The 23,791-nt window shown below is 36.1% G+C and overlaps 1 protein-coding gene and 1 long non-coding RNA gene across 5 annotated transcripts in view; one reads left to right on the top strand and one right to left on the bottom strand.

Moving 5' to 3' along the window:
* LOC123334014 overlaps positions 1 to 23,791 on the top strand; it is a 96,172-nt gene that overhangs the window by 24,905 nt on the left and 47,476 nt on the right. The window lies entirely within an intron of this gene.
* Positions 1 to 23,791, bottom strand: part of PTPN22 (protein tyrosine phosphatase non-receptor type 22) — a 57,841-nt gene that overhangs the window by 20,947 nt on the left and 13,103 nt on the right. Inside the window, exons 2-11 of one of the 3 annotated variants that reach the window (XM_006064827.3) lie at positions 19,809 to 19,917; positions 19,479 to 19,555; positions 19,253 to 19,348; positions 18,781 to 18,819; positions 17,602 to 17,673; positions 17,426 to 17,485; positions 16,714 to 16,856; positions 16,156 to 16,222; positions 11,871 to 11,948; positions 8,482 to 8,568 (exon numbers count right to left, since the gene is read on the bottom strand). In XM_006064827.3, coding sequence (XP_006064889.1) covers positions 8,482 to 8,568; positions 11,871 to 11,948; positions 16,156 to 16,222; positions 16,714 to 16,856; positions 17,426 to 17,485; positions 17,602 to 17,673; positions 18,781 to 18,819; positions 19,253 to 19,348; positions 19,479 to 19,555; positions 19,809 to 19,917 — 828 coding nt within the window. The remainder of the gene's footprint in view (positions 1 to 8,481; positions 8,569 to 11,870; positions 11,949 to 16,155; positions 16,223 to 16,713; positions 16,857 to 17,425; positions 17,486 to 17,601; positions 17,674 to 18,780; positions 18,820 to 19,252; positions 19,349 to 19,478; positions 19,556 to 19,808; positions 19,918 to 23,791) is intronic. The other 2 variants (XM_025289422.2, XM_025289423.2) reach the window with 2 other exon arrangements.

Genomic DNA, 23,791 nt, shown 5'->3' with positions numbered 1-23,791 from the left:
AGACGAATATTCTTCATGAATATTGATGCAAAGTCCTCAATAAAATACTAGCAAACTGAATTCAGTGTAGGAAAAGAATTACACCCCTTGACCAACTGGGATTTATTTCCAGAGGGCAAGGAATCTTGTGCAATAATCTTCAACATAAGAAATCAATGTAACATATCATATTAAGAGAATTAAAGGGAAGAAATCCACATGATCATATCAATTGATGCAGAAAAATTTGACAAATTCTTGTTAAAAATATTCTAATAAACTAGGAATTTAAGGGAACTTCCTCGATATGATAAAGGTTATATATGAAAAACCTACAGCTAATATCATCCTCAATGGTGAAAGATTACAAGCTTTCTCCCAAGATTAGGCATATGATAAGGATGCCAATTTTTACCACTTTTAGTCAACATAATACTGGAGGGTCTAGCCAGAGCAATTAGGCACAAAAAAACCAAAGGTATCAAAATGGAAAAGAAGTAAGTAAAGTTATCTTCATTCGCAGATGACATGATTTTATACGTGGAAGGATTCCACACACACACACACACACACACAATTGCAAGATCTAATAAACCAATTCAGCAAAGTTGCAGAATATATAGTCAACACACAAAAACCAGTTGCATTACTATAAAGTAACAATAAACAATCTGAAAAGAAAATTAGAAAAGCAATTAGCATCAAAAATATACATACTAAAGAATAAATTTAACCAAAGAAATGAAAGACTTATATGCTGAAAACTACAAAGCATTGCTGACGAAAAAAAAGGGGAGACGTTCTATGTTCATGAAGTGGATGATATTATTATTGTTACAATATCATTACCCAAAGTAATCTACAGATTCAGTGCAATCCCTATCAAAACGATGCCTTTGCAGAAATAGAAAACCTCATCTTAAAATTCATGCAGAATCTCAAGGGACTCTGGCTAGCTAAAACAATCTTGAAAAAGAAGAGCAAAGGTGAAGGACTTAAACTTCCTGGTATCAAGAGGTACTACAAACAGTAATAAAACAATAAAGTTTTAATAAAACTTACGTAATAAGTTTTACAATATGTAAAACTTACCAATAAAACTATATGGTACTGACATTGAACAGCCATACAGATTAATGGAATAAAACAAAGAGCCTAACAGTAAACTCACAGAGTAACTGATTGTTTAAAATATTTATTTGGCTATGGTCAGGTCTTATTTGTGGCATGCAGGATCTTTGATGTTTGTTGAAGTATGTGGGATCTAGTTCCCTGACCAGGGATTGAACCTGGGTTCCCTGCATCAAGAATATGGAGTCTTAGCCACTGGACCACCAGGGAAATCAATGAGCAATTGATTTTTGATGAGGTTGCCTAGAGCATTCAATGGAGAAGAGACAGCCTTTTCAACAAATGATGCTGGGAAACTGGGCATCTATATGCAAAAAAATGTTGGATTCTTGCAGTATATACAAAGATTAACTCAGAATGGATCAAATACCTCTTATGATATGAAATATCATAAGAGCTAAAACTAAAACTCTTAGAAGAAAACATAGAAAGCTTCATGGCATTGAGTCTGGCAATGATTTCATATATATGACACCAAAGGCACTATCAACAAAACAGAAAAAGAGACAAATTGGATTTTATGAAAATTAAAAACTTATATGCATCAAAGTGCAAAATCAACAGAGTGAAAGGTCAACACACATATATCTGATAAGGATTAACATCCAGAATATTTAGAGAACTTCTAAGACTCAAAAACAACCAACTCAAAAATGGAAAAAAGACACAAAAACAGACATGGACAATGGAAAAGAATAGAGAGCCTAGAAATAAACCCACACACCTACAGTCAATTAATTTTCAACAAAAGAGGCAAGAATATACAATGGAGAAAAACAGTCTCTTCAGCAAGTCGTGGTGGAAAAGTTGGACAGCTGAATGTAAAACAATGAAATTAGACCACACCCTCATATCATACACAAAAATTAACTCAAAATGGCTTGAAGACTTAAATATAAGATATGACACCATAAAAATCCTAGAAGAGAATTCTCTAACATAAATTGTACCAATGTTTTCTTTGGTCAATCTCCCAAGGCAACAGAATAAAAGCGAATATAAACAAACGGAACCCAATCAAACTAACAAGCTTTTGCACAGCAAAGGAAACCATAAACAAACAAAAAGACAACCTAGGAACTAGGAAAAATATTTTCAAATGATACAACCAACAAGAGATTAATTTCCAAAATACACAGCTCATACAACTCAATGACAAAAAACCAAACAATCCAATCGAAAAATGGGCAGAAGACCTAAATAGACATTTCTCCAAAGATACACAGGTGGCCAAAACGCATATGAAAAGATGCTCATCATTGCTAATTATTAGAGAAATGCAAATCAAAACTATGAGGTACTACCTCACACCAGTCTGAATGACCATCATTAAGTCTACAAATACTGGATAGGGTAGGGAGAAAAGGGAGCCCTCTTACACTGTTGATGGGAATGTAAATTGGTACAGTCACAATGGAAAACACTATGGAGGATCCTCAAAAAACTAAAGTCATAAAATCCAGCAGTCCCACTCCTGGGCATATATCCAGACAAAACTATAATTAAAAAACATTTTTTGTTTTAAAAAGAAACTTGTTTTCAACAAATAAAGAAGAAAAGATGCATGCACCCTTATGTTCATAGCAGTACAATTTATAATAGCTAAGATATGGAAGCTATTTAAATGTCCATCAACAGATGAATAAAGAAGATGTGATATATATATATATATATATACATATATATTTATATTTTAATACGTGTGTGTGTGTATATATATATATATGTTAGTTGTTTAGTCATTAAGTTGTGTTCAACTCTTTGCAACCCCATAGACTAGAGCCTGCCAGGCTCCTCTGTCGCGATCCCTGGGTCAGGAAGATCCCCTGGAGAAGGAAATGGAAACCCACTCCAGTATTCTTGCCTGGGAAATCCCGTGGACATAGGAGCCTGGCGGGCTACAGTCCATGGGGTCACAAAAGAACTGGACACAACTTAGTGACTAAACAACAACAATAACAACTTTTTATTGTATGCATTTAGGGTGCTATAAACTTTGCTCTGGAGCTGTCTGTGACAAATCTCAATATGTGGTATTTTTGTATTTTTATTCAGTTCAATGTGTTTTTCAGAAATTTCTCTTTAAACTTCCTTTTTTGAGTCAGTGGATTTTTTCGAAGAGTCTTATGTGGTTTCCAAGTACTTGGTTCTTTTCTTGTTATTTTTCTGTTATCAACTTTGATTTTCATTCCATAGAACTCAGAGAATACATTCTATATGATATCAATTCTTTATATTTTTGAGATTGTTTAATGGCCCAGGATGTGATCCACCTTGGTATATGTTCAATCAGGACTTGAAAAGAATGTATATTCTTGTGTTGTTAGGTGGAGACTCCTATAAATATCAATTTGATCCTGTTGGTGGTGGTGGTGGTAAGTTCTCACATATTCTTGCACAGTTCCTGCTGAGTTCTATAAATTTTGAGAGAGGGGTATTGAAGTCTCCAAATATAACTGTGGATTTTTCTATTGCTCCTTTTAATCCTATCAGTTGTTGCTTCACCTATCTTGCAGGTCTGGTGCATACACACTTAGGATTGTTAAATACATCTTATTGGTGGGTTGACCCTTTTATCATTATACAATATCCCTCCCTTTCTGTGGGAGAATAACTCTTTATTCTGAGGTCTCTCTGTTACTAATATAGTTACTCCTGCTTTCCCTTTATTCGTGTTTACATGATATATATTTTTCTAATCCTTTATTTTAAACCAACTTATATATTTGAAACGTATTTCTTACAAACAGCATATAGTTGGGTCATGTTTTCAATACACACTGCCAATCTGTCTGTTAATTGGTATATTTGTACTACTTACTTTCAGTGTAATTATTAATGTGGTAGAGCTTAAGTCTCCAACTTTATCTGTTGTTTTCTGTTTGTTCTTCATTTCTCATTTCTTTTTCCTGCCTTTTTCTCTGTCCTGCATATTTAGAATTTCATTTTGATTTACCTATAATGTTTTTTTAAATATATCTTTGTACAGTTTTTGTAGGAGTGGCTCTAGTAATTACACCATATATTCATGACTTATCAAAGTCTGTAAGTGTTCAGTTCAGTCAGTTCAGTTCAGTCGCTCAGTCGTGTCCGACTCTTTGCGACCCCATGAATTGCAGCACGCTAGGCCTCCCTGTCCATCACCAACTCCCGGAGTTCACCCAGACTCACGTCCATCGAGTCAGTGATGCCATCCAGCCATCTCATCCTCTGTCGTCCCCTTCTCCTCCTGCCCCCAATCCCTCCCAGCATCAGAGTCTTTTCCAATGAGTCAACTCTTCACATGAGGTGGCCAAAGTACTGGCGTTTCAGCTTTAGCATCATTCCTTCCAAAGAAATCCCAGGGCTGATCTTCAGAATGGACTGGTTGGATCTCCTTGCAGTCCAAGGGACTCTCAAGAGTCTTCTCCAACACCACAGTTCAAAAGCATCAAGTGTTATTGTTTTACTAATTCAATACAGAAGCCTTACCTCACTTTACGTGTCTAACCCTTCCTTTTTCATAATGCAATTGCCTTACATATTTCTTCTAATACATTTAGAACCATATCAATGTTATAATTTTCACTTCAATCATTAAATAATTTAGAAAAATCAAGAGAAAAAGGAAAACCTATTATATTTACCCATGTTGCTTACCATGTTATTTTTTCCTTTCCTTTCTATTTAGAAAAATTGCTTTCCCATTTTCTTAGGGTAGGTCTGTCTACTGGCAACAAATCCCCTTAGTTTTTCTTCACCTGAGAGTGTCTTGATTTCGCCTTCATTCTTGAAGGATATTTTTTACTGGATGTAGAAATCTGTTGACAAGCTTTTTTCCTTCAGCACTTGTAAAATACTGTGCCACTTCCTTCTGGCCCCCATGTTTTCTGATGACGTATTAATTTTCATTCTAATTATTTCGGCCCTTCAGTTAATATCATTTTTCTTTGGCTGCTTCCTAGAATTTTTGTATTTAGTTTGCTGAAGTTTACTTATGATGAGAATTTCAGTACTTTTTTAGACTTGCCTTTTTTCTCCTTTCCTCCTTGGACATCAATGACATTAATGCTAGGGGTTTTGTTATTGTCACTTAGTTTCCTAAAGTTCTATATTTTATTTTTATTTTATTTTTTAGTCTATTTTATTTCTATTGCTCAAATTGGGCAGTTTCTATTGTTTTGTCTTTCAATTCATTAATTCTTTCCTTGTGTCCTGTACTCTGCTGTTAAATCCATCTACTGAGCTGTTTTGTTTCCATTACCGTTATTTTTCTTTTTTTTACTGATTAGAGATTTTTTTTTTTTAAACTTTACAAAATTGTATTAGTTTTGCCAAATATCAAAATGAATCCGCCACAGGTATACATGTGTTCCCCAATGTAAAATTCCTTTTCGGTTCTTCTTTATATCTTCTCTTTCTTTGCAAGATCTTTATATTTCTTTGCTGAGACATTTTATCTTTTAATTTGTTTTAAGCATGCCTGTAATTGCTCACTGAAGCATTTTAATCATGGCTGCTTTAGAATCTTTGTCAGATAATCCTTACATCTCTGTCATCTTAGTGTTGTCATCTGTTGATTGTCTTTTACTCATTTGGTTTGAGATCCTCCTGGTGCTTGGTATGACAGATGATTTTTCACATGAAATCTAGATGTTTTTGTATTGTTATATTATTCTCTTTTAACTGGGGTAGCTTTTAAAAACCCATTCTGACAGGGGAAAGAAGAAGGGTGGGGTGCTACCTCATTACTGCCTTGCCATTGCCAAGTGGATTCAATCCCCACCAGTTTTCTCACAGTCTCTGTTAACACCTGAAGGGAGACACCATGGGAGAGGCTCTCCAGGTGGTCTCTATTGACACCATGGTCTGGGTGGTCTCATTACTGCTGGGTGATGTTGAAAGTCCTGACTCTCCACTAGGCCTCTTCTGACACTCCATCAGTGGAGAGACGCTGGGGTGCCAGGTTACTGCCAGGTAGAAACTCAGGCTCCCCACCTGGTTTCCATTGACACTGCAGGGAAACCTCATTTCAGGCCAGTGGAAATAAAACTCCTAGCTCTTTACTTGACTTTTTCTTGTTTTAAATGATTGTATATTTTTCTTTATTAGATTGATCACAAGAATGACACATAACACTGTCCTTCTGATAGAGTATTTATAGCTGACCTGTTGTCCTTCTCTGTATTACCATTTTTGTGAGGATGGAAATCTAGGCTCTCCACTTCTTTGTTGGCATAGGTGGGGTTGGGGGCCATTTTTTTCTTTAGTGTTGACTGAAGTAAAATACTTAGTATCTTAAAGTTTTCTGGTTTGCTCGACTGCCCCTTTCCTGGTTCTTTGACTGGAGAGAGCAGGATTTTGTTGGTTTTTTGTTGTCTGTCCAATTTGTTGGTTTCTTCAGTTCCAAATCTGTGATATATGAAGAAAAAGAAAACTCAAGGAACTCACTTTCATGTCATTCCTTGGGTCCCAGTGTTCCTAGATGGTCTGTCTTCTCTCCATCTTTCAGAGTCTTCTTATATTTATTTTATATGTATGTTATCCAGGGTTTCTAGTTGTATTTAGTGGAAAGAATAGGGGAAAGTATATCTACTTGATATTCCCAGAAACAGAAGTCCTCCTTGGCTGAGGTTAATCAGTTCCTTCTGTGGGAGGTTGAACCATGTTCCTATGTTCCTATTTATTGACTAAGGGCACACTCCAAACAACTCAACTGTCTGGAGCCATGGGCTATATCTGAGTACTGACATTTCCTAGAACCTAAAGTATTAAACCACATACTCCAACAGCATGTTAGGAGAATATTCTTTGTTCAAGAAGGTTTTATTTGAAGAGCAAGGATATGACTGTATCATCATGTCAAAGGAGAAAATCCATGTGATCATTCTATAAATGCAAAGATATGCAGTTGATAGACTTCAACATTTTTTCTGAAAAAAATTCTTAATAAAATAGAAGTCAATTAATACTTCCTTAAAACAATTAAAAGATATATCTCAGACTTCCCTGGTGGTCCAGAAGAATTTGCCTGCCAATGCAGGAAACACAGGTTCAATCCCTGGTCTAGAAAAATCTCACGTGCCATGGGGCAACTGAGCCCTTGCGCCACAACTACTGAGCCCATACTTGAAAGCCCGCAAGCTGCAACTATGAAGCCCATGCACCTAGAGCCATGCTCTGCAACAAGAGAAGCCACCACAATGAGAAGCTTGCACACGGCAACGGAGAGTAGCCCCCACTTGCCACAACTAGAGAAAGCCCTCACACAGCAAGGAAGACCCAGCACAGCCAAAAAAGATAATAAAATAAACAAATAAAATAACTCCAATCAAATCAACATCACGGTTAGTAGTAAAACATGAGAATCTCTTCCACTAAAATTAGGTCATGCAATCACTTCTGTTATTTAAACTTGTTTTGGGACTACTAGCCAATGAAGTAGGCATGAATAGGATATAAGTAACAATGTCTGGCAACTATATTCTTGTTTTCATCGCCTTCTCCTACACTTTTTCTTCAGAGCTGACATTCACTATAGGATTGCATAGTTCATTCTCTAGCCTCAAGAGTTTTTTTATTTTTTCTTTTTCACTCCAAATGCTTCGTCATTCAAGTGATAGGAGTTGTGAGAGTCACATCTTATATACTTTGTATTCTTAATACTGTAAAAACAATAGGTACTCAGTGAATATTTTCAGATGCATAATACAAAATGTGGTGTCAAAATTTTAATTAATTTGTATATATTACATACACCCTGGAAGGTCAATCAATAATTTTGTCTTATTAAGGTTTGTTCAGAATCTAATACTTCGTGATTCCATAGTAAATATTTGACATCAATTTTTGTGATGAGTTCAAAATAACATATTTAGAATACTCAATATTTTTCAATTAGAATTTGGTCAAATCATAATTGTTTTTATACACAACATTTTCAGCTAAGAATCCTTTGGATATTCTAAAATATTTTCAAAATTTGATGATACATATGCCATCAAAATGAAGCTTGAGTAACCTGAAAAACCATGTAAAGTACTCAACTACAATTTCACTTTATAATTGTCACTCTAACTTCTAACTTGCCGCACAACTGTCTAAAACATGAAAACAGAATATATGCTTGCCCTTTCACCCACTCCTATGGTTTCTAAATTGAGCTTAAAATGGTATGCAAAAGGTTAACCAAGACATTAATTTTCTAAGTTAAAGTACTTCAATTAAATTGTCCTTCTCCACAGGAGATTTATAGTGCAGCCGCATGCACATCTGACACTCCAGTTTAGTTGTGATGATAAATTATAAGTCGCCCTGCAACTAATCTGAGATCCTTTGACCAAAATCAACACGAAAACATTTTTTTTACAAAACATCAAATTTAAAATGTACCTCTGTTCCAGAGTGTTTATCCCTGATAATATCCATCTGTCTCGTAAATAGTTCTAATACAGCGTTGTAGACCAGTTCATACTGTTGCTGAAGAGCATCGCAAACCGAAACAAATGAAAATAAACAAATCTTGGTGAACTAACAGAATCTCAGGAGTATGAACACCAATCAAATCCTAGTATAGCAAACCTGAAACATTAGTTTAATGATAGTGCCTTATGTCTGTGCAGCCCATGTCAGGTTTCAAAGTATTTTTAGGATGCTAGAAACAGCTAAATATTTGATCTACCTCTTGCTAATATACAAGGACCTTGCAGCATGCTTTTTATATTCTAACCCCACTTTCTTATTTATCTTTCCTTCCACTATCCTCCCTCTAATTTTGTTTGCTCACACTTTAAAATTTTCATTCCAGGGACTTCCCTGGAGGTCCAGTGTTTAAGACTCTGCTCTTCCATTGCAAGGGGCACAGGTTTGATCCCTGGTGGGGAAACTAAAATTCTGCATGCCACATGGCCAAAAAAAAAATTGTTTTTTATTTCATTCCAGACGCATTTTTTCAGGGGTAATTCATCTCTTCTGGGAAAAGGTAGATTAATGTTGTTGATGGCTAATAGATAGCTTCAATATGACTCTCACAGTTGATCTGTAAAGTAGCTAGGTTGTTAACCCTGTTAATGATTTGTCTGAGATCATTCAGAAGTAATTTCAATGTCTTGGGTTAGTACCTGAACCTTTGACTCTTAGTTTAGTGCATTTGGATCAAGCTGCTGAAATTCGGTCTTAGCAAAGGATACCAAAGAAAAGAAGACCACTAAATAAAGTTTGGAAATTTGTGGTTATAAAGGAATTCCACTGCAGAGAAATGAGACCGCTATAATTACAGGTTTATGGGTTTTTACTACCTTGTTTTTGCCTCTGTACCTGCTCAAGCACTTGATTTTTGGATCTATTTTTCATCTAAATAGGCCTATTCAGGTTTTTCAATGACACTTCACACAATCGTATACAAACAAAATATAACTTTTGCCAAAAATAATTGTAGCAGGAGAATAGTGCAGAGTCTGTATCATCCAACATAGCCATTGGCCCACTCTTCAGTTTTTTCTAAAGACAGGAAAATCAGACAGGAAGCACTCATCTGGTTACAGTGCTGTTTCCTGGTTAGAGCAGTATCAGAAAAAGCAGCTACAGCAGGTAAGTTATTTGTCCAAATAGTTGTTGATAATGCCAAAATGTGAAAGCTAACTTAAAACTATGTTAGCTGTCTTCCAACTTTTACATATAGGCCTGAAATGGACTTTTTCTGAAATGATATGTGGCTTTATTTATTGATTCAGTAATACAGTTTAATATTATACAATTAGGTTGCATACTTCCTGGAATCTTTATACATCTACATGGATTGGCCTTAAGTCTGACAGCCTTAAACCAGCCAATGCTTTCATTTCACATAAACATTTCATTTCACATAAAATAAAGGTTGAATATAGAAAACACCTACAGTCATACACATGAAAAAGAATTCTCTTTTTCCACTAACTATTAGTCGAAAACCTGTGTGGGCCAAACAGAAGGTTTATATTATAATAACTCATAATTTTTTCCCTTTGATTTAGAACTTTTACATAAAAACATCTAAAATGCCATTGTCATTGTTTCACTTCTAAACCTGTGTTCAGGTTCATTTGTAAGTGCTTTAAACACTGCTGCTGCTGCTAAGTCGCTTCAGTCGTGTCCGACTCTGTGCGACCCCATAGATGGCAGCCCACCAGGCTCCCCTGTCCCTGGGATTCTCCAGGCAAGAACACTGGAATGGGTTGCCATTTCCTTCTCCAATGCACAAAAGTGAAAAGTGAAAGTGAAGTCACTCAGTCGTGTCTGACTCTTTGCGACCCCATGGACTGCAGCCTACCAGGCTCCTCCATCCATGGGATTTGCCAGGCAAGAGTACTGGAGTGGGTTGCCATTGCCTTCTCCAGCTTTAAACACTAGGGTCTTACTATTTTAGCAATAAGAAATAGTTCTAACAAACTATGCAAAATGTGCTGTGTGTTTAGTTTCTACAGTCATGTCCAACTCTTTGTGACCCTATGGACTGTAGACCACTAGGCTCCTCTGTCCATAGGATTTTCCCAGCAAGTATACTGGAGTGGTTTGCCACTCCCTCCTCCAGGGTATCTTCCCAACCCAGGGATGTAATCTATGTCTCCTGCGTCTCTTGCTTTGTACGCAGATTGTTTATCCCTGAGTCATCAGAGATACCCATGAAAAAAGTCTCTTACCTAAAAAAAACCAATGACTGTTTGATGAAAGAATGAATGGGTGAATGCTTAACTCTATCTTAAAGATGGAGACCATTTAGAAATATAGGTAAAATTATTGGTGTTGAAATATGGACACAATATGGGTGTTGGGCTTCCCTGGTGGCTCAGATGGTAAAGAAGCTGCCTACAATACAGAAGACCCAGGTTTAATCCTTGGGTTGGGAAGATCCTCTGGAGAAGGGAATGGCCACCCATTCCATTATTCTTGCCTGGAGAATTCCATGGATAGAGAAGCCTGTCAGGAGAATTCCATTGTTAGAGAAGTCCATGGGGTCGCAAAGAGTCAGACACAATGGAGTGAGTTAACACATATGTGGGTGCTGAAATATTATAGAATGTGAGAGATTTGGGCTGGGAATGTTTCACCTAAGAGGTAGAATGTGAGCTGGAGAAGAGAGAACAGGTGGAAAGCATTTCTTATGGAATGAATAGGTATGAGCACTCTGGGGTGGGTTAATCATATACTATGATACACATATAATCATATATATATATATAATATTGTTGTAATTGTGGAGTTTAAATTTTTTTTTTAAATATGCATACAATAAGGACCAGGGAAAACTATAGAAAAATAGTAACAGTGACTGTCTCTAGGTGACAGGATTATGGATGATTTTTAAATTTTTTATTATTTTCTAAAATGAAGAAAATAATATAATTCTCCAGATTCTGTTACCACCTCCTGAAGAAGAAATTACAAATCTCTAATTTTGTGTGGTTTCAGAAATGAATTACCACCACAAAATTTCAGGTTAACCTGACCCAGCTATTTCTTTCCAATAGGTCAAATAGTTTGTAGATTTTTAAAAAATATCCTTTGTAAGAAATATTGCTTTCTTAATATTTTCTGAACAGACAATAAAATATAAGGAATGAAAGGAATTTGGTCCAGGGCCAGGGATACAGGAAAAATATTGGGATATTCAGAGTTAGAGGAAGTGGAAATGGACCAAAACCCTTGATAGTAAAGCAGTCAGCTATTTTTGGATGCCTTGCTGTTACCAAATAAAGAGATGGAACCAGACTCAGACATGTTATATTATTCACCATAGTCCATACCTGAGTTTGAACTAATGAAGGCCTCTGTGTTCGCATTTCCTGGATCAAACTACAAACACTGAAGTTCTCAGGAATTATCTATCAAATAAAAGGAAAAAATATCTTACTCTTTTGTTCCTATCTAGAAAAAAAGAATGCACTTTTAAAACTAATGAGGTTTTTCATCACTTGAACCATTACTTAGAGCCTATGAAATACTGAAGAAACTCTTCAGAATGATTTCACATTGGGTGATCAAATGTCTGAAGTTAAAAATATAATGAGGGAACACCCCACTCACACCAATGGACAGATCATCAAAACAGAAAATTAATAAGGAAACACAAGGTTTAAATGATACATTAGATGAAATGAATCTCATTGATATCTTCAGGACATTCCATCCAAATGTAGAATACACCTTCTCAAGTGCACATGGAACATTCTCCAGGATAGACCACATCTTGGGTCACAAATCAAACCTCAGTAAATTAAAGAAAATTGAAATCATATCAAGCATCTTCTCTGATCACAACACTACGAGCGAAGATATCAATTACAAGAAAAAAACTGTAAGAAACACAAACACGCGGAGATTAAACAACACATTTCTAAATAACCAAGAGGTTACTGAAGAAATCAAAAAAGAAATAAAAAAGTTTCTAGAAACAAATGACAATGAAAACATGACAACTTAAAACCTACAGGATACAGTGAAAGCAGTTCTAAGAGGGAAGTTTATAGCAATACAATCCTCCCTCAAGAAACAAGAAAAACATTGAATAGACAACCTAACTTTACACCTAAAACAACTGGAAAAAGAAGAACAAAAAAACCCCGAAAATTAGCAGAAGAAAGAAATCATAAAGATCTGAGCAGAAATAAATGAAAAAGAAATGAAAGAAACAATAGTAAAGGTTAATAAAACTAAAAGCTGGTTCTTTGAGAAGATAAACAAAATTGACCAGCCTTTCGCCAGACTCATCAACAAAATTAGAAATGAAAAAGGAGAAGTTACAACAGACAATGCAGAAATACAAAGATTATAAGAGACTATTATGAACAACTATATGGCAATAAAATGGATAACTTGGAAGAAATGGACAGATTCTCAGAAAAGTTCAATCTTCCAAGACTGAACCAGGAAGAAATAGAAATTATTAACAACCCAATTACAAGCACTGAAATCGAAGCTGTGATCAAAAATCTCCCAAAAAACAAAAGCCCAGGACCAGATGACTTCATGGGAGAATTCTATCAAATATTTAGAGAAGAGCTAATGCCTATCCTTCTAAAACTCTTTCCAAAAATTGCTAAGGAAGGAACACTTCCAAACTCATTCTATGAGGCCACTATCACCCTGATACCAAAACCAGACAAAGGCAGCACAAAAAAAGAAAACTATAGGCCAATATCACTGATGAACATAGATCCAAAATCCTCAAGAAAATTTTAGCAAATAGAATTCAGCAACAGATCTAAAAGCTCATACACCATGATCAAGTTGGGTTTATTCCAGGAATGCAAGGATTCTTCAATATACACATCAATCAATGTGATAAACTATATTAACAAATTGAAAGATAAAAACCATATTATAATCTCAATAGATACAGAAAAAGCCTTTGACAAAATTCAGCACCCATTTATGATTAAAACTCTTCAAAAAATGGGTATAAAAGGAAACTACCTCAACATAGTAAAGGCCATATATGATAAGCCTACAGCAAACATTGTTTTCAATGGTGAAAAACTGAAAGCATTCCCCCTAAGATCAGGAACAAGACAAGGGTGTCCACTTTCTCCACTATTATTCAACATATTTCTGGAAGTCCTAGCTAGAGCAATCAGAGAAGAAAAAGAAATAAAAGAAATCCAGATCAGAAAAGAAGTAAAGCTCTCCCTGTTTTCAGATGACATGATACTGTACATAGAAAACCCTAAAGATAATATCAGAAAATTCCTAGAGCTAATCAGTGAATTTAGCAAAGTTGCAGGATATAAAATCAATACACAGAAATCACTTGCATTTCTATATACTAAAAATGAAAAATCAGAAAGAGAAATTAAGGAATCAATCCCATTCACCACTGCAACAAAAAGAATTAAATAGGAATAAACTTACCTAAGGAGACAAAAGAACTGTACACAGAAAATTGTAAGACACTAATGAGAGAAATCAAAGACGACATAAACAGATGAAGAGGTATTCCATGTTCCTGGGTAGGAAGAATCAATATTGTGAAAATGACATTACTACCAAATGCAATCTACAGATTCAATGTGACCCCTATCAAATTACCAATGGCTTTTTTCACAGAATTAGAACAAAAACTTTCACAATTCATATGGAAACACAAAAGACCCCGAATAGCCAAAGCAGTCTTGAGAAAGAAAAATGGAGCCGAAAGAATCAACCTTCCTGCCTTCAGATTATACTACAAAGCTACAGTCATCAACACACTATGGTACTGGCACAAAAACAGAAATATAGACCAATGGAACAAGATAGAAAGCCCAGAAATAAACCCATGCACCTATGGGTACCTTATTTTTGACAAAGGAGGCAAAAATATACAATGGGGCAAAGACAGCCTCTTCAATAAACAGTACTGGGAAAACTGGACAGCTACATGTAAAAGAATGAAATTAGAACACTTCCTAACACCATACACAAAGATAAACTCAAAATGGATTACAGACCTCAATATAAGACCAGAAACTATAAAACTCTTAGAGAAAAACATAGGCAGAACACTCGATGACATAAATCAAAGCAAGATCCTCTATGACCCACCTCCTAAGGTAACGGAAATAAAAACAAAAGTAAATAAGTAGGACCTGATTAAACTGAAAAGCTTTTTCACAGCAAAGGAAACTCGAAGCAAGGTGAAAAGACAACCCTCAGAATGGGAGAAAATAATAACAAATTAAACAACTTGGATTAATTTCCAAAATATACAAGCAGCTCATACAACTCAATGCCAGAAAAACAAACAACCCAATCAAAAAGTGGAAAAAGACCTAAACAGACAGTTCTCCAAAGGAGACATATAGATGGCTAATAAACACATGAAAAGGTGCTCAACATCACTCATTATTAGAAAAATGCAAATCAAAACTACTATGAGATACCACCTCACACTGGTCAGAATGGCCATCATCAAAAAGTCTACAAACAATAAATGCTGGAGAGGGTGTGGAGAAAAGGGAATGCTCTTGCACTGTTGTTGGGAATGTAAATTGATACAGCCACTATGGAAGACGGTATGGAGATTCCTTAAAAAACTAGGAATAAAACCACCACATGACACAGCAATCCCACTCCTACGCATATACCCTGAGGAAACCAAAATTGAAAGAGACACATGTATCCCATTGTTCATTGCAGCACTATTTACAATAGCTAGAACATGCAAGCAACCTAGATGTCCATCAACAGATGAATGGATAAAGAAGTTGTGGTACATATACACAATGGAATATTACTCAGCCATAAAAAGGAATGCCTTTGAGTCAGCTCTGATGAGCTGGATGAATCTAGAACCTATTATACAGTGAAGTGAGTCAGAAAGAGAAAGATAAATATCATATTCTAATGCATATATATGAAATCTAGAAAAATGGTACCAAAGAATTTATTTACAAGCCAACAATGGAGAAACAGACATAGAGAATAGACTTATGGACATGGGGAGAGGGGAGGAGAGGGTGAGATGTATGGAAAGAGTGACATGGAAACTTACATTATCATATGTAAAATAGATAGCCAATAGGAATTTGCTATATGGCTCAAGAAACTCAAACAGGGGCTCTGTATCAATCTAGAGGGGTGGGGTGGGGTGAGAGATGGGAGAGAGGTTCAAAAGGGAGGGGATAAATGTATACCTATGGCTGATTCATATTAAGGTTTGACAGAAAGCAGCAAAATTCTTAATGCAAGTTACCTGGCTAAAGGAAGGGTAACTATGATTTAGGACAGTGGTTATCAAAACTACTTCTCTGCAGAAGCATCTGGAGAACTTGCCAGGCCCACCCCCTCCAGAGTTTCTGCTTCAGTTCATCTGAGGTGGGGCCCAAAAGTTTGCATTTCTAATGAGTTCCCCGGGTGATACTGATGCTTCTTGTCTGGGGACCACATTTTGAGAACCACCAATTTAGGAACTAAGTTAATTGTCTGACAAAGCCAATCTACAAGTGAATATTCTAGAATCCTAAAGATAGATGTTTTGAAGAACCAGACAATTTCTAAGTCTGAAAGTAACAAGGTTAAGAAAATAGCAAGTGCCTATTGAGAAAAACTCACCCCATCTTTTAGCAACATCCACGTGTAATCAATAGCACAGAGAACACCAGTCCTTCCACAACCAGCACTGAAATGAAAGATCACAGTAGCATGTATAGTTGCAGAGAGTGGATTGTAGCTGAAAAATTTCACCAGCAGATTTGAGGAAGAAGAAATCTAGAGACCATGAAACTGTCTAAACCCTACCATTTCCCAGAACATGTTTTTCAGTTGCCATAGACTACACCAAGCCTCAGGACAGGTCTTAGGCAAGTTCTCACAGCAAAACATGTCTAGAGCTATGATGTTCACAAGTAATTTACCAGAAAAAAAAAATCATTAATTCTCAGGTTGAATTTATCAGAGTTTCTATTGACCTTTCTTTTTCAATCATTCTCATTTTTAAACTTGATTCCTTTCTGACTGACTGGAAAACATGAGCCTCAAATTAGGAACCTACATCTACATAGGGTTTAAGTTCCAACAAAGTCAGTCTTCCTTTGGTTAAAAGCAGAAGTCCTGGCCTGAGTGTGACATTTGGTTTATTCTGGGGAGAAGGTTCACACAACAGCATCATACCTGCAGTGAATGCATATGGGAACACTGTTATCGTCTTGGTAACAACGCACATCCCAAATGAGCTCAAGAATAGGGTCTATAGATGAAGGCACATCATGGTCTGGCCAATTCTTATAATGGAACTGATAGATGGTTCGAGTTTCCTATAAAAATAACCAGGATAAAAGGAGAGTTCAAGATTAGCATGTCACCTCATTCTATCACAAGATGACTCTGTCTTACTAAGTAGCATCTTATCTTTTTTGCAATTTATGTAATCTTCTTCCCTACAGACCAGATGCCCTGTAAGAACAATTATAAGTAATTTCAGGTCACTCACTATTGGCCTGTTCCTATCTACTCACAAGAGAAGGTAGATGTGAAAATGGTCCAAACCAGAGCTTCCCAACTGGTATCCTTTAAATGAGTCACAGGCAGGCTGAGGTACTAAATCCCTTTGCCTTAGAGAAACAGAGGAGTCTGAGCTTTCAAGTTGGTTCCCAGCCTCTATTCACCCTAGAAATAATATCATTTTATATGTGGGCCATTGGTGTGAAATAGGTTGGGGAACACAGATTACACCAAAGGTCTCTTTTGGATATTACAGGCTATCCAGAACATGAAAGGCCCTTCCATCCCCTATTATGATATGTCCAGACTGCATCATATACATGTACATTTACTTGCCTGGTCTCTGTGGGCTTTTAGTTTACATTTAGTGTTCTATACTTACACTATTGAACTTGGCTTTTAGAGTCCTGATTGTATAATCAGATTTTCTATTTTCAGCTTCCTAAGAAGTAAATCAAAATATTAGTTATTTCAAAGACTAATATTCAAAAACTACTCTCTATAAAGTAGGTTCTGGAGCATCTGCTCAGCCAAAGTGGAAATAGACATCATACTTACACAGGATATGGAGAAAGGACCAAGTTGCAGTTGCGTGTCTCCTGGTTCAGCCCAGTAGCGCTCACATTTTTTCTATTGCACAAAGCAAAAGGTGGTGATTTCCTTCCATAGATTCTAGTCTTTCCTGGACAGTGAAACCCTATCCCCCATTCAGAAGCAAATTCAGCTGTGTCCTTTACCCTAGGTTAGGAATTTCTAATGCCCTTGGACTTCAACACAAGTCTGAATTTTCCAAAGATGGGAAAACAAACCTCAAAGGATATACAAATTTAAGACTTCCTGGAAGTCTCAAAAAGTAGAAATAGGGATCTGACATTTTCAGTATTTCAAAAGGATTAAAACAAAGCTACACAAGCTAACTGAAACCCCAAGTTCCCTTGGTTTTCATTGGAATTGTATCGATTCAGAATGGCAACAGTAGTTTCAAAGAGTGTTGTTCAATAGAAATATAATATGAGCTACATATATAATTAAGATTTTTCTAATAGCCACATTCAAAAATGAAAAAAAATAGTAGGGTTAATTGTTATAATATATCTTAGCCCAATAAATTAAAAAAATTTTCAAGTTGTAATCAAACTAAAATGGTTATTAGATATTTAACATCTTTAAACTGTCTTCAAAATCTAGTATATATTTTATATTTAAAGCATGTTTCAGTTGCTATGCTAAATTTTCATTGGAAATATTTTGTATCCATTTAGATTTCATAAAATCTATGGTTGAAAAAGATTCACATACCCAAGTTCCAAATTAGATTTTCCAATAACTGAATTGAATATCATTCTTTAAATTTAAATGCATTAAGATAAGCTGAGTTCTTCAGCCACACCAGCCATATTTCAAGTGCTCACCAGCCATACATGGTTAGTGAAGGCCTTGTCAAGTGGCACAAAAGGAGCTCTGACTGGCAGTCTAAAATGTCTGATTAATAACAACAGGAAAATGAATTGTTATTTTAAAAAGTATACTTTATTTTTATTTTAAAACACAGGGGAAATGGGCAAAAAAGTTTCTCACGGGTTTAAAAAAAAACCTTGAGAATCATTTGGCATTCCCAAACTGAAGACTAGGAAGATAAGCATAAATGTCTACCAAGTCACAGTTAAGGAAAATTCTGCTACCAAGTTTCCCCCTTCATTTTCTTTTTTCCTTTAGGTTTACTAAACAGCAACTCACCTTTCCCATTTCAAACTCCATGCACGCCATAACAATAATCTAGGGTGATAAAATAGAGACTTAAACACTGATACAGTTAGAAAAGCAGTTAATACATGAGTCCCAGAGTCCAAAAGTGTCATACTTTTTTTTTGTTTTTTTATAACTGAAAAAGAAGTCCTAATAAATTATAAAATGTTGCTCCTACTCTTCTTTCTTTGTCCTCACTTCCCTTTTCTCTATTCAAATCAATAAATTCTTGTTAACAAATGAGACTGTTAGAAAGAGAACTTTTGTTTCCCTGAACAATAGTGACTGTGATTTTGACTAAAGTTGCCTGAACACCAAAATTCTAGCAACTGACCCCAAAAAGCAATGATTCTGATACATAGGAAACCTCAGTCACTTATCCCGCCACCCTATCCCCCACATCTCTAAGAACTAGAGAATATAGTAACAACAACAACAAAAAAAAAATCAACTCTGCACTTACCAGGATGCTGTATTCCCAAATCATCCTCCAGAAGTCCAGGACAGTTGTAGGCAAAGGTCCCTGGGTGGCAATATAAGTCTTGGGTCCATAAACTCCCTAAAGGGAAAGAGAAATTACATGGGGTAACTACAAAAAACATGCTCTTCTTCTTGTCTAGTATTCCTCCACCCCCCACCCCACCCCCACTTTTTTAAGTACCTAGAGAAATACAGAATATTCAATGTACCTTAATGAAGTTGGCATTGATGTAGCTGGAATCCTCATCAGAGGTTATCATGCACAGTTCTACTAGGCTATGGTCATCTATAATACGAAAGAAAGACTAATTAAGAGGGTTTGGTCAGAGGGCTTCTGTAAGTCTGAAACTAGCACTGTGAATAGTGGATGCTCATAAGTGATTAAAGAGTGAATGAATGTTCTTTTGTAGTCATCTACAGTACAAACTAATTTCTCAAAGCCATGATCCAGGATTAGGAATAGCAACCAATGGGTAAAAAGAGATAAGATGACTGAATTAGGGAAAAGGTACAAGTTTAAAGGGAGAAATGAAACTTACAGGGCAAAATATCCTTATATCTGTTTTTCTTGATATTCTTGGGCCTCTCAGCCACAGTTGTAGGATAGGTTTTATCTGCCTTATACTTGGCGGATAATCTTTTCAGCATCTGTAATAAAATCACAATAATTCAATCATCCTAGGGAAAAGAGGCAAGAAGCTATCTCTAGAGAGATTTCCTTCCCCTCTGCCCAAATATTCCACTTCAGCTGTTTTAGCTTCCCTGGTGGCTCAGACTGTAAAGAATCTGCCTGCAGTGCAGGAGACCCAGGTTTGATCTCTGGGTCAGGAAGATCCCCTGGAGAAGGGAATGGCTACCTACTCCAGTATTCTTGCCTGGAGAATCCCACGGACAGAGGAGTCTGGCAGGTCACAGTCCATGGGGTTGTAAAGAGACAGACACAACTGAACAACTAACACACACTCACACATAGTATCCTCTAGGGCTGGTTCCATTCACAAGGGAGCCCAGAGCATAAGGACAACAGGGTTCAGTGACATTTGGAGAAGTGAAAAGATCACACTTAAGGCAACTGAGCTACAAACAGAAAAAACTTAAAGGTGAAACTAGTGAATATTTTAAAAAAAATAACATCTTCTGAGCACAAATTCTGTGTTCCATCCAAAGAGTCAGATAGTAAACGTTTGACTGACTTTCTTTACAACTATTACAGAACTATTTTATGTAGAAATGGAGCTTAAGATGAATACCATCTCTCTAGTTAGCAAAATTTCCAAGATATCAGTCCCCAAAGCAGTCATTCTTTTATATAACCTAAACTTCAAGCCCACCCCTCAACCAAACATGAATCTTTAAATAGTATCACATTTCATTTGTAGACTATGATCTGGGTCAGTCAGAGGGTAGCATAATATGGTTGAAAGAGGCAGTGAAGTGTCTCCTTAAAAGTATCTCCTTATTCTCTGTTTTAAAGATGAGGAAACTGAGGCACAGAGAAATAAGTGCCCCAAGATCACAAAACTACCAAACACAGTGTTCAGAATTCTAAACTGAGGTAGCCTAGAACTGGAGTCAGCGCTTAACCTATGTTGTGACCTGTATCCCATGACTAACGGCAGTCACTGGAGATGTGTGGGCATCTGTATTGTTAACCAACTTTGTGGTTGATTTCCAGTGTATATATCTGAGATGGGTGCAGTACTGGCTGAATGAAGTTGGGCAAGTTATTTAATCTTTCAGTGTCTCAGTTGCTTTTTAAGTAAAGTGGGAGGATATTTGTCTTAGAGTTGTGAGTGAATTAAATGAGTTATCATATGTGCAGTACTGGTACAGAGTACCTGTTTAATAAAGAAAAGGTGTTGTTACTAAAACAATAAATAAATAAAATTATTCTCACTTGCCAATATTATAGTACAGAGTGAAATTTTGGGTCAGAAGAAATGATAGTTCCTCTTTAGCTCCATCTGATGAATCAACTTCACTCCATCTAATGAATCATCTTCATCCCAGATCCCATTATGACTCAAAGAAACTTCATGTAGTAGATCTGAAAACTGTATTGACTGTTACTCAGTTTGAGAAAGACAAGGGAAAAACATCTGTGGTAGCTAATAAATATTTATTGACTTGAACTGCAGAAAATAATTTTCATTATTTACCCACTATTTAATGATGACTTGGTCACATGAAGATTATTATTTACTTCCTATGGGTCAGATCCCTCAGCATCTTCTCAGTCTTCATTCTCTTTAACTTAACTTCCTTCTTGAAATTTCCTCCTCCTTTTGCCCTTATTAGTCTATATCATTTTGGTTCTCCTCTTTCTTTTCTGACTTCTCTTTCCCTCTTCACATTCTTTCTTAATGCCTGTATGTCTGCTTCTGTCTCTAATTGTTAATTATCCAACATTCCAAAGTTAGGTCCTCAACTCTCTGCTCTTCTCACTAAGTACATTTGCTCAGAAACATCATCATAGAAGACGTACCAATGTTTTTAAAAATGTATCTAAGTGATTCACATTGAATTATAATTCCAACCCCTATTGGATAACTTTCAATTTTTTTCAATGAGATTTGATTACTAATTTCCAGTCCTGAATTTCCAACCACGTTCTAGACATCTCCACTTAGATGTCTCAAACTGAGCAATCCCAAACTAAAATCATCACTGCCCTTACTGTGGAAAAGGCAATGGCACCCCACTCCACTTGCCTGGAAAATCCCATGGATGGAGGAGCCTGGTAGGCTGCAGTCCATGGGGTCTCTGAGAGTCAGACATGACTGAGCGACTTCACTTTCACTTTTCACTTTCATGCACTGGAGAAGGAAATGGCAACCCACTCCAGTATTCTTGCCTGGAGAATCCCAGGGATGGGGGAGCCTGGTGGGCTGCGGTCTATGGGGTCACACAGAGTCGGGCACGACTGAAGTGACTTAGCAGCAGCAGCAGCAGCAGCAATCTTACTAAAGTATTGCTTTCCTTATCTATCTCATGCTAAAAACTACTTCAGCTAATCTCTCTTGCTACTAGAAAAAAAGAAAAACTCCTTAGCTGGGTTTTTCTGATTCTCCTCAGTTGGATCCCAAGTTAATTTTCCCATATTCCCTACTGTCCTACAGTTATGAGTCTCCCAAAGATTCATTTCTAGCTTCTTTCAAGATTGTACAAACTGATGTCACTGACAATTATATGTAACATCACTCCTTTAAAACTATGGGTTTCCTTTCCTTTCTCATAAAAATTTATATACCCAGTACTGCTTCTGCTTTTCTCACCCGTGATTATGGACTATTTTTTTCCACAGGGTAAACTAATAGATAGCAATAAGGAAATAGAAAAAGAAAATTTCTCATGTGACTGGCAATAAAGAAAAAAAAAACTTAAAAAGAAGGAAATCACTATTTTACTTAATTGTTTATATTTCATGTAGAGTTTTCACATAATTAGGATGTATATCTATCTGTAGGAGTTTACTTAAGGACACTAATAACTAAGTCATTTTTTAAAAATGGGTGAGAAAGGGAGCATCTAAAATAAAGGAATGATGACACAGAGAGACAGAGATAAGAAAGGTAGGTGTAAATAAAAATTTGTTCCAACAAATCATCCAAATTCATCATTAGATTTCAAAATTAGCTCAGGGTAACTTAATAGCTGAGTCTGCAAGGAGAGGGAAAAAGTTGGGGTCATGAGAGATTTGTTAGCTGGGAGGGACTTCATTATACAACAAATTATCAAATATCTTGAATCTAATTAAACTGATTCCAAATAATAAATAGATCATTAATCATTATAACAACTTAAAGTATAGAAGAGTATGCTTTTTCCAAATAACAATGACAAATGGAACAGACAACTCTCTGCTTATCTGCTGGACCACAAATGCCAGCATGTATTGTTTTAATGACCATTTTTTTCTGTTTCTAGAGTTAAATCAGACACAGGCAACCTATATAAAAGCAGGTATATAGTCACTTGTTAAATCCTAGTTTCTTACCATGGTTTGAATTCTTGTGGGTTTTCAGAATTGAATTTAGGAAGAGAGATGCTGAAATGATCTTTATGTAGCATATTTTTACACCAAAATGGATGAAAGTGGGCTAGTTTCGGAATTTAAGGATGTAACACAAATACACGAAAGACTGTAAAATATTTCCAACTTATGCCAATATCCAAGTTATACCAATTTTCAGCTCTCTCTGATCTTGTGCACCTTTATAATGATAATTTTCAACTAGCCATTGATTCTAGGGCTGCTGAAAAGATGTCAAATCCCAGAGAAGCTCATTCTAAAACTCTCCAGAACAATTTATACTGTTATACTGTTTTTGTTTGTCTTGCTTTGCTTTCCTGTGGAATGCTTTCCAGGGAGAATGCCATAGCCAAAGTTCTTTTTGAAAGGTATGCCTGAATTAATTTGGCAAAATTTCACACATACAAATTTTATGTGTGTGTAATGTATTATTGTTTAGCTGTCTTGACTGCCACCTTCAACAATGGGAGAGAATGGATTTTTTTAATT

Source organism: Bubalus bubalis, chromosome 6, assembly GCF_019923935.1.
Source record: "Bubalus bubalis isolate 160015118507 breed Murrah chromosome 6, NDDB_SH_1, whole genome shotgun sequence".
NCBI classification, from domain to species: domain Eukaryota; kingdom Metazoa; phylum Chordata; class Mammalia; order Artiodactyla; family Bovidae; genus Bubalus; species Bubalus bubalis.
The sequence above is the reverse complement of the archived record's forward strand: the minus strand, read 5'-3'. Positions and strand labels throughout refer to the sequence as shown.